The sequence below is a fragment of the Trifolium pratense genome, linkage group LG4 (assembly GCF_020283565.1).
Source record: "Trifolium pratense cultivar HEN17-A07 linkage group LG4, ARS_RC_1.1, whole genome shotgun sequence".
NCBI classification, from domain to species: domain Eukaryota; kingdom Viridiplantae; phylum Streptophyta; class Magnoliopsida; order Fabales; family Fabaceae; genus Trifolium; species Trifolium pratense.
Genome location: NC_060062.1, coordinates 7,680,744 through 7,693,397, shown reverse-complemented (window position 1 = coordinate 7,693,397; position 12,654 = coordinate 7,680,744). Strand labels below are relative to the sequence as shown.

General features: G+C 30.7%; 1 protein-coding gene across 1 annotated transcript; it reads left to right on the top strand.

The window, feature by feature from the left end:
• Positions 1–7,808: 7,808 nt before the first annotated feature.
• Positions 7,809–10,356, top strand: LOC123919512 (elongation factor 1-delta-like). The gene is made up of 8 exons (XM_045971430.1): positions 7,809–7,910; positions 8,288–8,394; positions 8,508–8,624; positions 8,843–8,933; positions 9,064–9,187; positions 9,285–9,398; positions 9,828–9,989; positions 10,127–10,356. Coding segments are annotated over exons 2-8 (696 nt in total). The 5' UTR covers positions 7,809–7,910; positions 8,288–8,308; the 3' UTR covers positions 10,129–10,356.
• The last annotated feature ends 2,298 nt before the right edge of the window (positions 10,357–12,654 follow it).

The window sequence follows — 12,654 nt, the reverse complement described above, 5'->3', positions numbered from 1 at the left end:
AACTAAAATCTTTTTTTTTTAACTCTCAACTACCTACCACCAAACAATAATTTTAGTTTTATCGAACAATGAATCGAGCATCATATCCTTTAAAGTGAACACCGTGTGATCTCACCATTATATTTCATTTATTTCACTTGAGACTCAAAGCAAACCAATTTGATTAATCATGTCAAAAATTGGTTATTGAAAAAATATGTCAATTAAATCCAAAAAACTTATTCAATCAATTATTTGGGTATAATAACCAATTATTCGTCTAAAAATAAAATGGTTGTTTGTTGAAATATCCAACAACATGATAAATTAATAAACAATTCATTTAGAATGAAATAAAAGGGGCATATAAAGTATAAACAAGATAATGGAAAAAGAAAAAATGACTAAGCAATGACCAATATGGAATGTAAAAGAAATTATACACCATGGCATCTATCTATCCACACTACATATAAGGAAAGCATCATGGACCACAGCTACACAAAACCATCACTTTAATTCATATCAAATATTCTGTTTCTTTCATATGTAACAGCCAAAAAGTTAGAACCAAAAGTACTTATATAGATTCCGTCAAAATTTACAAAAGTACTCCAATTTGCGATATCATGAACCACAAGCTTACAAGTACAAAAAAAAAGAATATTGATGATAAATTTTTAACAAAAAAATTGAGTTGTATCATTAACAAATATCACTACTTCATTAACCATACAAATATGAATCGTCTTTCCTATCTTATGAGTATTTTTATGCTTCTTTCGTCATTTGGCGATGAAATTGAAATGATGATGAATTTCTTTTGTTGGGATCATAGTGGATTGAATAAAAAAGGCATTTATTGGTTTTCTTGGGACAAATTGTCCATACATAAAAACGATGGAGGAATCGAATATAAAAATCTCACAACTTTCAATCTTGCTATGCTTGGCAAGCATGGATGGAGGTTCATGACGGACTCGGACGCACTTGTATATCGTCTATTCAAAGCTAGATATTATCCTCGAAGTGATTAATCGTGTACGTCATTTATTAGAAGGCTGGAACTCGGCACACCAAGTTCAATCTGGTACAGTAGAGCTGCAACCAAATCATGATCATATATCGGTGCCTTTTTAATTAATACTTTTTATAGGAACTTCCATGTAGAGTTCGTTAGAAAACAAGTCAATGAGGTCGCTCATACTTTTGCAAAAATAAATACATATTTTTTGTGCTTTTATAAATAAAGCAAAAATGAATTGTAAAAAAATAAATAAAGCAAAAATGAGATGCACATGACATATCAAAGCAAAAACGTTTTCATGAAAGAATCAAAGTATATATATGACATGGGATGTATTAATAACACAAGCAATATATTCATATATAGTTAGGACTACATATATTGTAGTTTATGTTGTCACGTAATTCATATATGACACGAGCAATCAATATACATATATATTCCTATATAACTTCTATAATTGAAATGAAGTTTAACAAGGTTTCCAACATTGAACTCCGTAGCTTGTCAAAAAAAATAAAAAATTTAACTCCGTAGCTAGAAATCACGTTTGAATGAAGAAAAGATGTAACTTTGACCCATTTATAAGGTATTATTGTCTTGATGTCTTCATATAGTCAAATAATTCACTATAATAAATTATAAAATTAATAAAAACACTAATTATGTATGAAGTACGGACACCTCTATTATGAGGCGTGTCGCGATGTTCGACACTTGTATGACACTCGTACGACATGTGTTGGATAGCTTTGACCGGTGTTCAAAAAAAGTCAATTTTTTCTTTACTTTAACACTTCTTTGATTGATCTCCGACACCTGTAACACACGTGTCGGACGAATGTCCCAAATTTTTTTTTGTTTTTTCTTTACTTATCCTCTCCTTAGGCACATATTAGACATATCTACAAGAGTTAAAGATCTGTCGAAACAACAATATTAATCAATGAGGGTTGAAGACATAACATTTTGATTACAATATTTTTAGTTTTTTCAATAGTAGATTGATAAATAAAAGTAAAATATTATTATATGTTTTTTTAAAACTTTTTTTAAGAAATAATTTGCTCAACTTAGATTTATATGTATATATTTTGATTCTCAATTTATATTTTTTATAAATATGTAGCGGTGTCGGTGTCCTATATTTTTTACATTAGCGGTGTCTCTATGTCCGTGTCAGTATTATGTCGCCGTGTCCGTGTCGGAGTCCGTGCTTCATAGCTAATTAGTGTATAAAAATATATCGTAATTATTACATTGATATAAATAATAACTTATATTTTTTTTTAAGTTATGATCTTGACCACACTTATTAAAATTCCTAGATCTGTCTCTCACATAAACAAATTTTCAAACCATCTAATTTAAAAAATATTAGCTTCAAACATTTTAGCCTCGACTCTGATACCGACACTAATTCGACACTAAATTTGTTTTGGTGTTTGGCCCTTTAGTGTGGCTTTTGGCCGATGCTTTCTGGTAGTATGCATGATAAGGAGAGTTTAGAATATTATCACATTTTTACAAACTACGCGTATCACATTTTCACTTAAACTCTTACGACATTATATACATTGATTCTGATCGTCTAATTTACTTATTGTTCAATATTCGTTGTTTCATATAGTGTAATTCCCTTGTTTACACTTAATATTTGTACGTATACCTACAATATCTAAATTCCCTTGCTAATTTTACAAAAATACCTCGATCGAGTTATAGAATATAAATTGGGGGAATCTGACTTGGTGGTCATAGTCTCTTGGCCCTTGGCCGGTGGCCTTTTCTAATTGTTCCTTGTAGAGGTGTTGTCTCTTATCCATCGAATAGCTTGTCTTGCTCTCGTCTATAAATGTTGTCATTCATTCTTTGCATCATTCATCGTCCTCTCCTCTCTCAACTATCTCCTATTTTCTCTAAACTATCTTCTTGACGGTTATGAACAAGAGAATTTCTTTTTCTTCATCTACCCCCAAATATGAAAAGTTATGGACTTCATCTTTTATTCCTAAAGAAAGATATCAATGGTTGATCCCCAAATATCCCACCACAATTTTATGTAAAACTTGTATTCGTTATAATAGTAAACCGATATATTTTTGAATTTTGGGGTGGACTTGAGAGGCTTAGGGGTCCACAAATGGTAGGTGTTCGTTACATTGTGATCTGGCCCACTAATAATGCATCTACATGAGTTGAAGAGAACTTGGGGTACAAAGCCCATTAGAAAATTCATATTTATCCGGGGTGTTATATGTTTAAAATATTTTTTTTTTTTAAAAAAAGAGATAAAGTTTAATTGCATTTTTTAGGGGATTTTCATATAGTTCTTTACATGAAATTCACATTATATGGTTACCACAAACTTTGATAAAAATTACGTATTTGAGAAATTATTGATAGATATAAGTTTTTTATGTAATACGAAAAACACATTAATTTTGTCCTTAAAATAGTGACAATTTATATAAATAAAAGAATTTTTTAAAAATTAGTACTAAGAAAGACTTATGTAATTCTTGCCTTTATTGTTCATAACAATAAGTTTTATCCTTAATGGAAATTTGCCACGGTTAAACGATGATGGTTAAAATAACCACGGATTTTCTGAGAGCTTATTCGTAATTCTTTTGTAATGTGAATCTCTAGTTTTTCGGGGTTCCTCCCAGGATACTCTAGTATTCTTCTTGTTAAGCTTCACGTTATTCATCAGAGATTGTTATCGGCTAACCAGCTGAATTACCAGGACGTTACTTATTACACATACTCTCTTTACTGTGTTGATATCCTTCATGAACAAACTTTAGATTCCAAAATATCCTACCCTGATTCAAGATATCAAAGATATCCTTCATCATAATTGGCACGTGTGCATTGCTCACATGCTTAGGAAATAAAACAAACGTGTTGACTTTCTTACTAAGCTTGATGCCTACTCAAACATAGATCGCTTGATCCATTCTTTCCCTCTAGACGGCCTGTTGGAGTTTCCCTTCGCGAACACTTATAAAACCTCATTTCAAAGAATGTAGTTGCTCTCCTTGTTTTTGTTCTTTTCTTCTGCTTTAGCTTTGTAACCAAAACCTTTGAGTCATATTAATAAATTGAAACCAAATTGAAAGAAAAAAAAAATTCTAAATTAGTTTTATTACTCTAAAGTTTATTATCCAACTCTTGACTTTTCTGATCAAGAAATTGAAGAAACTTTCTTTACTTTTTCAAGTAGTTTGTAGTTAGACTTTTTAAATGTGAACAAGTGACAAATGATGGATTCAAACTTAAGCTTCTGCAAATTAATATGTCTAATAATTATCATTGAACTACACTTACATAAATTTCACCAAGAAACTCTAGTTACACGTACTCCAAAATTACATAGAATCTGCAATTCAATAAAAAAATAAATTGAATCTGCAATTCGAATCATAAAATTGTTTCCCATAACATATAGGAACTCATGTACATCAAATAAGTCATGAAAAAAATATGATATAAGAGATTAACTATAGCTAGTGTCTATTCTAAAAAAATTAACCATATAACTAGTGTGTTTTCCATGGTAAACACTGTATATTAGAACAAGAATCTGCCCATGTTTCTTTGCATGCACCTTCAATCACATCATCACAACATTTACAAACAAGCCCAAGAGTCGCAAAAATCTTAGAGTACCCTGCAATATTACATCACACACAAAAAATTAACAACCATTATTATGTATATATAAACTATATATTATATTATATTATATTAATTAATACCATAAAGCATACAAGAACTAAAAATCATATATAATCAAGAAATTAATGTCACTAACCATGTCCTTGATGATGAGATATTAATGAAAGTGTTCTTCCTTCTACAATTAAAGGGTTCTCCACAATTGAACTAATCAAAAATATTAACACAACGAGCAAGGGAACCTTATTGAAAACCATATTATATCTACTATCTAGATTTCTTGGTGGCAACGGAAGAGTGAAGAGAGTATTGAGAGAATTTTTAATATATAGTTGTAAAATTTTCCAAGTTTGTCAAATGATATAATGTGGAAATTATATATAACTTGCACAAATAGTAAGAATGAAAGTGACATGTTTGGTTTTGTGATATTTTCATTTGAATAATTTATTTATTTTCTAGAAGAAATGAGATGGTTAGTTATATTATAATATGGTCTTTGTGTTTGTTTTCTTCCCATTTGGAATGTGGTGGATGTGGGCTTCTGGAAGAGAGGCAGATATGATGCCACACGTTTCCTACTCCATTACGTCTCCGTAGGGACTTTGGGTAGGACTATTTTTTTTTTGTCTAGAAAGTGGATATAGAAAAATTATTTTAGTCTCTCTAAGTTAGTAGCGAAGCTAAAAAATTTATAAAGTTTGAATGAAATTTCAATTTTAAACAAAATTATTTTAACCATTTTTTATCCTAATTTAAATTTCAGACTTGTTTCTTTATTATCTTTTTATATATGAATCAGTTGATTTTTTTTTCCCGTCTTATGTTAGTCCCAAGTTATTTTAATGTTAGCAGGTATCATTTCCGTGTTAGCTCAAGATAAATACTATTAAAAACTTAGGGTCAATATAAATTAGGTTTTATGTTATTTTATAAGTTTATACCAGTGAAAATTATATTTTTAAAAAACAATTTTATCATAAACTAACTTACAATAATAAATAAAAATTTATTTATTTGCATAAACTGATTGAATAAGCTCAAAAATAAGTTAATCCAAATGGACCCTTAATTTTATATTTTTAATACAAAATTATTTTTAATAAACAAAAAGGATTCAGATGTGGAAAAAGGCTTTGTTTTAAGCAATGTTTTAAGAACCGGACCGAAAGTCGAACCGTTGTGACCACCGGTTCAAGGTTCAACCGGTCGGACCGGTTCAACCGTTATTGAACCGTTTATATTGAACCGTTCATATAATTTTACTATAATAACAAAATAGAATAATTTTTTTTTCTCTATAACAAACTAACAAAAACACAACTTAAGAAAGTAATAAATAAATAAATAAATATTAAATAAAATAAAAAGAATAATACTTAGCTCAACAATAAGCCTAATTTATTAGTGAAAAAAGATCATAATTGACCCAAGCTCATTTACTAAACCCTAAATATAAATATCTAATCTAATCTTAGTATACAATACAAATAATATGCAAATGTAATGTAACCCGCCATCACTGTTCATCTTTCTCTTCTCAATCATGTGAGTTTTTTTTTTTTTTTTCTTTTTTTTTTTCTTATTTTTTATTGGCACATCCTTTCTTATATCTCTTCTTCAAGCTCAATCTTGTTCTTTTTCTCTCTTATCTTTCTCTTCTTCAAGCAAATCTCTCTCTTTTCTTTTACTTTTTTTAAACAAATCAGTTACTTTTATTTGTAAAAAAACAAAGGAAAAGAAAATTGAATCCTTCTGGTCTCTGTATTTTTATGTCCGGATCTTTTTAGAACTCTGTTAATTAATTACCGTAAAAGACAAAGGCAAATTTTAATCAATGAATAAAAGGAAAAAAAATTCTTGACAAAAAAAAAGCGTGAAAAGAAACGAAAAATAAGGGAAAAAATGTTTTTTTTTAAAATCTAGATTCCGAACCGGCCGGTTTTTTAAAACCGCCCCCAGTTTGACGGTTTGAGTGGTTCAGGGCGGTTCAGAACGGTTCCAAACGATTTTTTCCGGTTCTACAGACTACCGGTTCTTAGCACTCATCCGGACCGCTACTGTGTCCGGTTCCCGGTCGAACTGGTCAAACCGGCCGGTCCGGTTCTTAAAACATTGATTTTAAGCTTTACTTACTATATTAAAAGTTATTGGACAGGTTAAAAAGAAAAGGAGTTTTTTAATTTATGTTATTGTTTTTACACTGAAACGTCACACCAAAGATCCCCGATCATTACTCCAACCATCATTCTAACCACCTCTATGACTACTATCAATCACCACACCAATCACCGCTAACCACCACATTGACCACTATCAACCACCACTCCAGCCACTATAGATGCATCCTATATGGGTTATTGTAACCAAAGATTCTTGCAAAACATGAAATCAATGGCACTCTTATATTGTTTCTTCCGTGGGAAGGTCAAAATCATATTTTCAATCATATTATGGCTACTAAATTATGATGTTTCCTACACAGTGTGAGCAAATGAATCAAATAAAGAAGCAAAAATAATAGTTGTAATTTTTTTACAGAAATAAAAGATTAACTGCTATAAATTTAAGAAAACAAAACTCAAACCTTATGCAAATTCACTACTGCTACACCAAATTGCAAAATCTATATGCAAAATTCAACTCACATAATGATAGCAAAATAATAGAACCAAAAACAACAAAATAAAAAATACTTGCGGTTGATGAAATTGCTAGTGAACAGAGCTATGAGAAATTCTGATTGAAAATAGATTAATTAGGCCTGTTACAGCGAGAGAAGAAAGAAGGTTGTGGTTTGATGAGGCTGGCCACCGTTGCCATCAAGTGGTTTCAGTTCCCCTCCTATCACAATTGCGACCAATGACTACTTTGATTAATATATTTTGAAAGTAAATATTAAAATTGTATTATAAAAAAAATTAAATATTAAGATTGCTAACAAGAAATAAGTGAAATATGAAAATTAGAAGAAAATCTATTATATAAAAAAAAAACAGAATATTTGAAGAAAATCTTGTTATTACAAGATCCTAAATAAATAAAAACATGGGCCAATAAATAACATGAATAGCCCAATTGGGCCACAAACAAACCCAATTATTAAACCGGGTTAAGGGTTCACTTCTCAACCTATATAAAACCAAAACCTTTCTCAATTTCACTCTCACTGTTGTTCATTGCTCTTTTGCCTTCAATCTTTTTGCTTCTCTCAACAAAGGTAAACTCTTTCAATCGATCTCTTCTTCTTCAATCTGAATTCACAAAAACTATATCACTCCTTAATTCGATATTAACAATAGTTAATTTGTAACATGAATCAGTAATTTATCTACCTGAATTTGTGTTTTTTTTAGGGGTTTTTCATTATTTGTTTCTGGTAATTGATTTTAGTTGAAAAATTTGAATTTTTTTATGATTCATGTTGTTGGGTTATTGCTATTGTAAGTAATTGTTATTGTTATGAATATTTTGTATTTATTTGTTTTCTTTTGTTGTAATTGATTTCAAATAAAAAAATTGATTTTTCTTTTGGTGATTCATGTTGTTGGGTTGTTCTTATCGTAAGTAATTGTTATTGTTATGCATGTTTTGTAGAAGTTCAATCAAAGACAAAAAATGGCAGCTACATTGTATAACCTTAAATCTGAATCTGGATTGAAGAAGCTTAATGAATATCTTCTCACTCGCAGTTATATCTCGGGGTAAGGTTTTGTTGTTTTTTATTAAGTTGTAATCTTTTGTTAATTTGGTTGGTTGTTTGTTTGTTTGTTTTTTTTTGTTTCTTATGAATTTTGTTTTTACTTGGTCTATATAGATACCAAGCTTCAAAAGATGATATCACCGTTTACGCAGCTTTGCCATCAGTTCCATCAAGTGAATATGTGAATGTGGCTAGATGGTACAAGCACATTGATGCTTTGTTGAGAATTTCGTAAGTTACTCTTTCCATATGTATACTTATAAAGTTGTGTGTCTTATGCGGTGATTTATGTGTTGGATCTTAACAATGCTTGGCGTTGTGTGATGATTTTGTAATTCAACAATGTTTGGTGTTGTGTGATGATTTAGTAATTTAACTGACTTGTATTCGTTATACATTCATATTTGTTTTAACTTTTTTGAATTTTCAATTGAATTTTGTGTCATTAGTGGTGTTTCTGGTGAGGGATCTGGTGTGACCGTGGAATCTTCCCTCGTTGCTGAAGAGGCTGTTGCCACTCCTCCAGTTGCTGACACAAAGGCAAGTATTTTATAAATGATTGATATTTGAACAATGGTTGTTGTCATGTTTTCGTTTTATAGAACTTAAACTAGTTGTCACATTATCTATTTGGTTGTTAATTTATGACTGATTGTATAATATTGATCAGGCTGCCGAAGCCGAGGATGACGATGACGACGATGTGGATTTGTTTGGTGAAGAGACTGAGGAAGAGAAGAAGGCAGCCGAGGAACGGGCAGCAGCCGTGAAGGCATCAGGCAAAAAGAAAGAAAGTAAGTTTCTGTGCTATCATATTCATATTCTCATAATTATTTGGAATCTCGTCAGACATCAATTTATCGTATTGTTTCCTGTTGATTGCATTCCCAGGTGGGAAATCATCTGTATTGTTGGATGTGAAGCCATGGGATGATGAAACTGACATGAAGAAGCTTGAAGAAGCAGTGAGATCTGTTAAATTGGAAGGGTTGTTTTGGGGTGCATGTATGTTATCTTTCTCTATACCGTTCTGTTGATTGTTTTCATTCTGATATATTCTGAACAATATACGATATGATTCTGAATTATGAGTTTCAGTTTGTTGTATGCTAATTTTCAAGGCTATGTCTATGGCGCACAAGTAAAATATTGTACCGCACACAAGTTTGTTTTCATCATTGTATCTAATTTGATCCAATGGTTGAAACAAAGTTATGCATTGTACATCACTCATCTAACTTGTGCACCATAGTAAATAGCCATTTTTCAATCGTAGAAAACAAACTCTTTTCAAATGTGTAAAATATATATCTATAGTCTTCGTTCTGTAGAGAAGTTGTAGTCATCTTTACTATTGATTGTTTTTATCTATCTATCTATCTATACTGGCCATCTTTCTTCCGGGATTCTGATATTTTTTTATTACTGTCATAGCCAAACTTGTTCCTGTTGGGTACGGTATCAAGAAACTGCAAATTATGCTTACTATTGTGGATGATTTGGTTTCCGTTGACAACATGGTTGAGGATTATCTTACTGTTGAGCCCATCAATGAGTATGTCCAGAGTTGTGACATTGTTGCCTTCAATAAAATATGTAAGTACTGTTCAGATTGTTTTTTACTTGTCCAATTGCCTCTTGAGGTTGCTTTTATATTCGGTCATAAGATGCATATCTTAATGCTAAAATTGTTCAAATCTTGTTCTAATGCTATTTCATAATCTTTATTGCAGAATCTTAAATTCATCTTGACATGGAGATCATGGTAGTCGAGAGAAATTGCAGTTATTAGAAATGACAATCAAGGGATACTGCTATCTTAAGCCGAGATTTTTGTTTTAGGAAAACCTACTTTGTTGTGTTGTCATTTGATGATGATTTTTGTCTGTGATTTCATCACCATTATATGGATTGTTACAATAATTTAAGCTTTAAGAATTTAACGTGTGGTCTGTTTTCTAAATTTTGATTGTTGGTTGTGATTTTGTTGATACCCCGTGCTCACACTTCGAATCTTTTTTATACAAAGAGGGCTGAAACCCAAATAAAAGAAACTAAGCTACAATGTCACGGGGGATGTTTTCCTCATAACATCGGCTAGTAGAAAAGAACTAAGTTGAGATGGACATTGCTCATATAAAATCGAAACTTCCTCTCGTTGGCATCCCAGATTAGCCAAAGCAATTGACTCACGTATTAACCTTAAGAGTACGTGCGACAGACTTATATCTTCCAATCCAGCGATAAGACATTTAATATGTTGTAACTAAATCCTGTCACACTTCTCATGCTACCACCCCTCAAATAATTGTAGAATCCACATACCACAATGAAGTTTAGCTTTCCTACAACCTTTGTACACAGTGCACCAACCTAGATACTTGGAAAATCCTCAAATAAGGCCACCACACCCTGCGACAATGTTACCTTTACTTGCTCCTTTCGTATTCAAAACAACCCAATTTTACTCAGACTAGTGCAAGTAATCAAGACATGCACTCTCCATTTTTGGATTTATGATGCTATTACTCATAGCCTACTCATAATGATCAATGTCTCCAAGGTTGCACAGGTTCACACACTTTGAATCTTATCACCCCAAAATTTTATGGTTATTATATATGATTGGAATAACTATATAAAGCCATGTAAGCTATTTTCTATAGATTTTTAAGACAAGTATACAAGTATTTATGCCAATAGACAAAATCTAATGAGCCACTAGGCTGACAAAAAAAAGAAGATAAAATCTAATGAAATTTTTTACAAGATGATCCAAACACAGAATCTGGTTTAAAGTAAAACTGGTTTAAATAAAGAGTTATGTTAGCACCATTTTATCACATCTATTTTTTTTTTAAATCTCTACAAAAATAATATCTAAGTTTTATTTTAACTAAATATCTAAGTTAATACGTAAGAAACAAACACTATTTAGATCAATTTTCTTCCAACTCAATTAAAGTGAATTTTTTTATACAATCTATACAGTATTACAAGAAATTGGGGCTGAGTATAGTATCATTCAAATGAAATTTGGTCCATAGCTGATCATCTTTCAATAACCGTTGATATACAACAAAATACTCAAGAGTTTTTTATTTTATATATATATATATCAATGGCTACGAAGAGTTGGTCCATAGTGAACCAGATATTATTTGGCAAAAGAAAAGAAGAAGCAAAAGGCTTTTGACCACTAAGTAGTAGTATCTAACTTATGCTTTGAAGTGGCTCTAATATAACAATAAATAGCCACCAAAAATGTTGTGGCAAGTCCTCCAAGAATAACTCCTCCACCAGCCATAGACTTATCAAATGGATGATGATGATGATGTTGTTTCATCAAATGAATATTACCTTGAGAATCCAAAATGGAAGTTTTTTGATGACTAAGAATATTTCCTTCAAAAGGGCTAGGACTTGGTGATAAAATAATTATATGATGTTGGTGCTTACCAAATTTCCTTCCAATAGAAGGTTGTGCTTCATTTGTTCTTTGGTCACTAAAGGGACTTTGAGAAGGAGCATTTGAAGATGGTGATGAAATAGATTGAACACTAATTTGAGGTTTATTTGTAGTTGTAGCTATGGCATGGCATAGAAGAGTATTTGCTAATAAAAAGCACAAGAAAATTAACTTAACCATTTTTTTTGGAGTTTTGGATTTTTTTTTGAAGATGTATGATTTAAGCTTTGGAGATGGTTTTGAGTTTTGTTATGTAAGGTTATACATTATATATAGAGATCTTACAATCGTGTGGTTTGATATTTAGAAGAAATTTCCTATTTGTTGGATTTGACATGAATATAGTTTTTTTTTTAAAAAATATTTTTTATACTAAGTTGTCTATGAGATAGGAGAAATTATATGTTACTTGCTTGTATGTTTGGTATTAGAATATGTAGAAATACAACTAAGAGAATCAAGGGAACAAGATGTCACTGATGTTTATATGAAGAGTTGTGATACGATTCGACTCTATTATAAAAAATTAGTGTGTCTAATTACTAGATACAAAATATTTTTAAGGAAGATGTTTAGAAGTTGCTTAATTTTCAAATTAAATCATTAAAATACCATTTGCACGTGAAGGGAGGTAGCTACATCCAACATTGGTAGCATAGAAAATAATTCATTTGTTCTTATAAAAAAAAAATTCATTTGATGCATACATGTATTGGTGATAAATTTCCTTTATTTTTGTAGTGTTAAATAGATTAGATCCGGATTAAAAGCTAGCAATTCAATCAACTATTA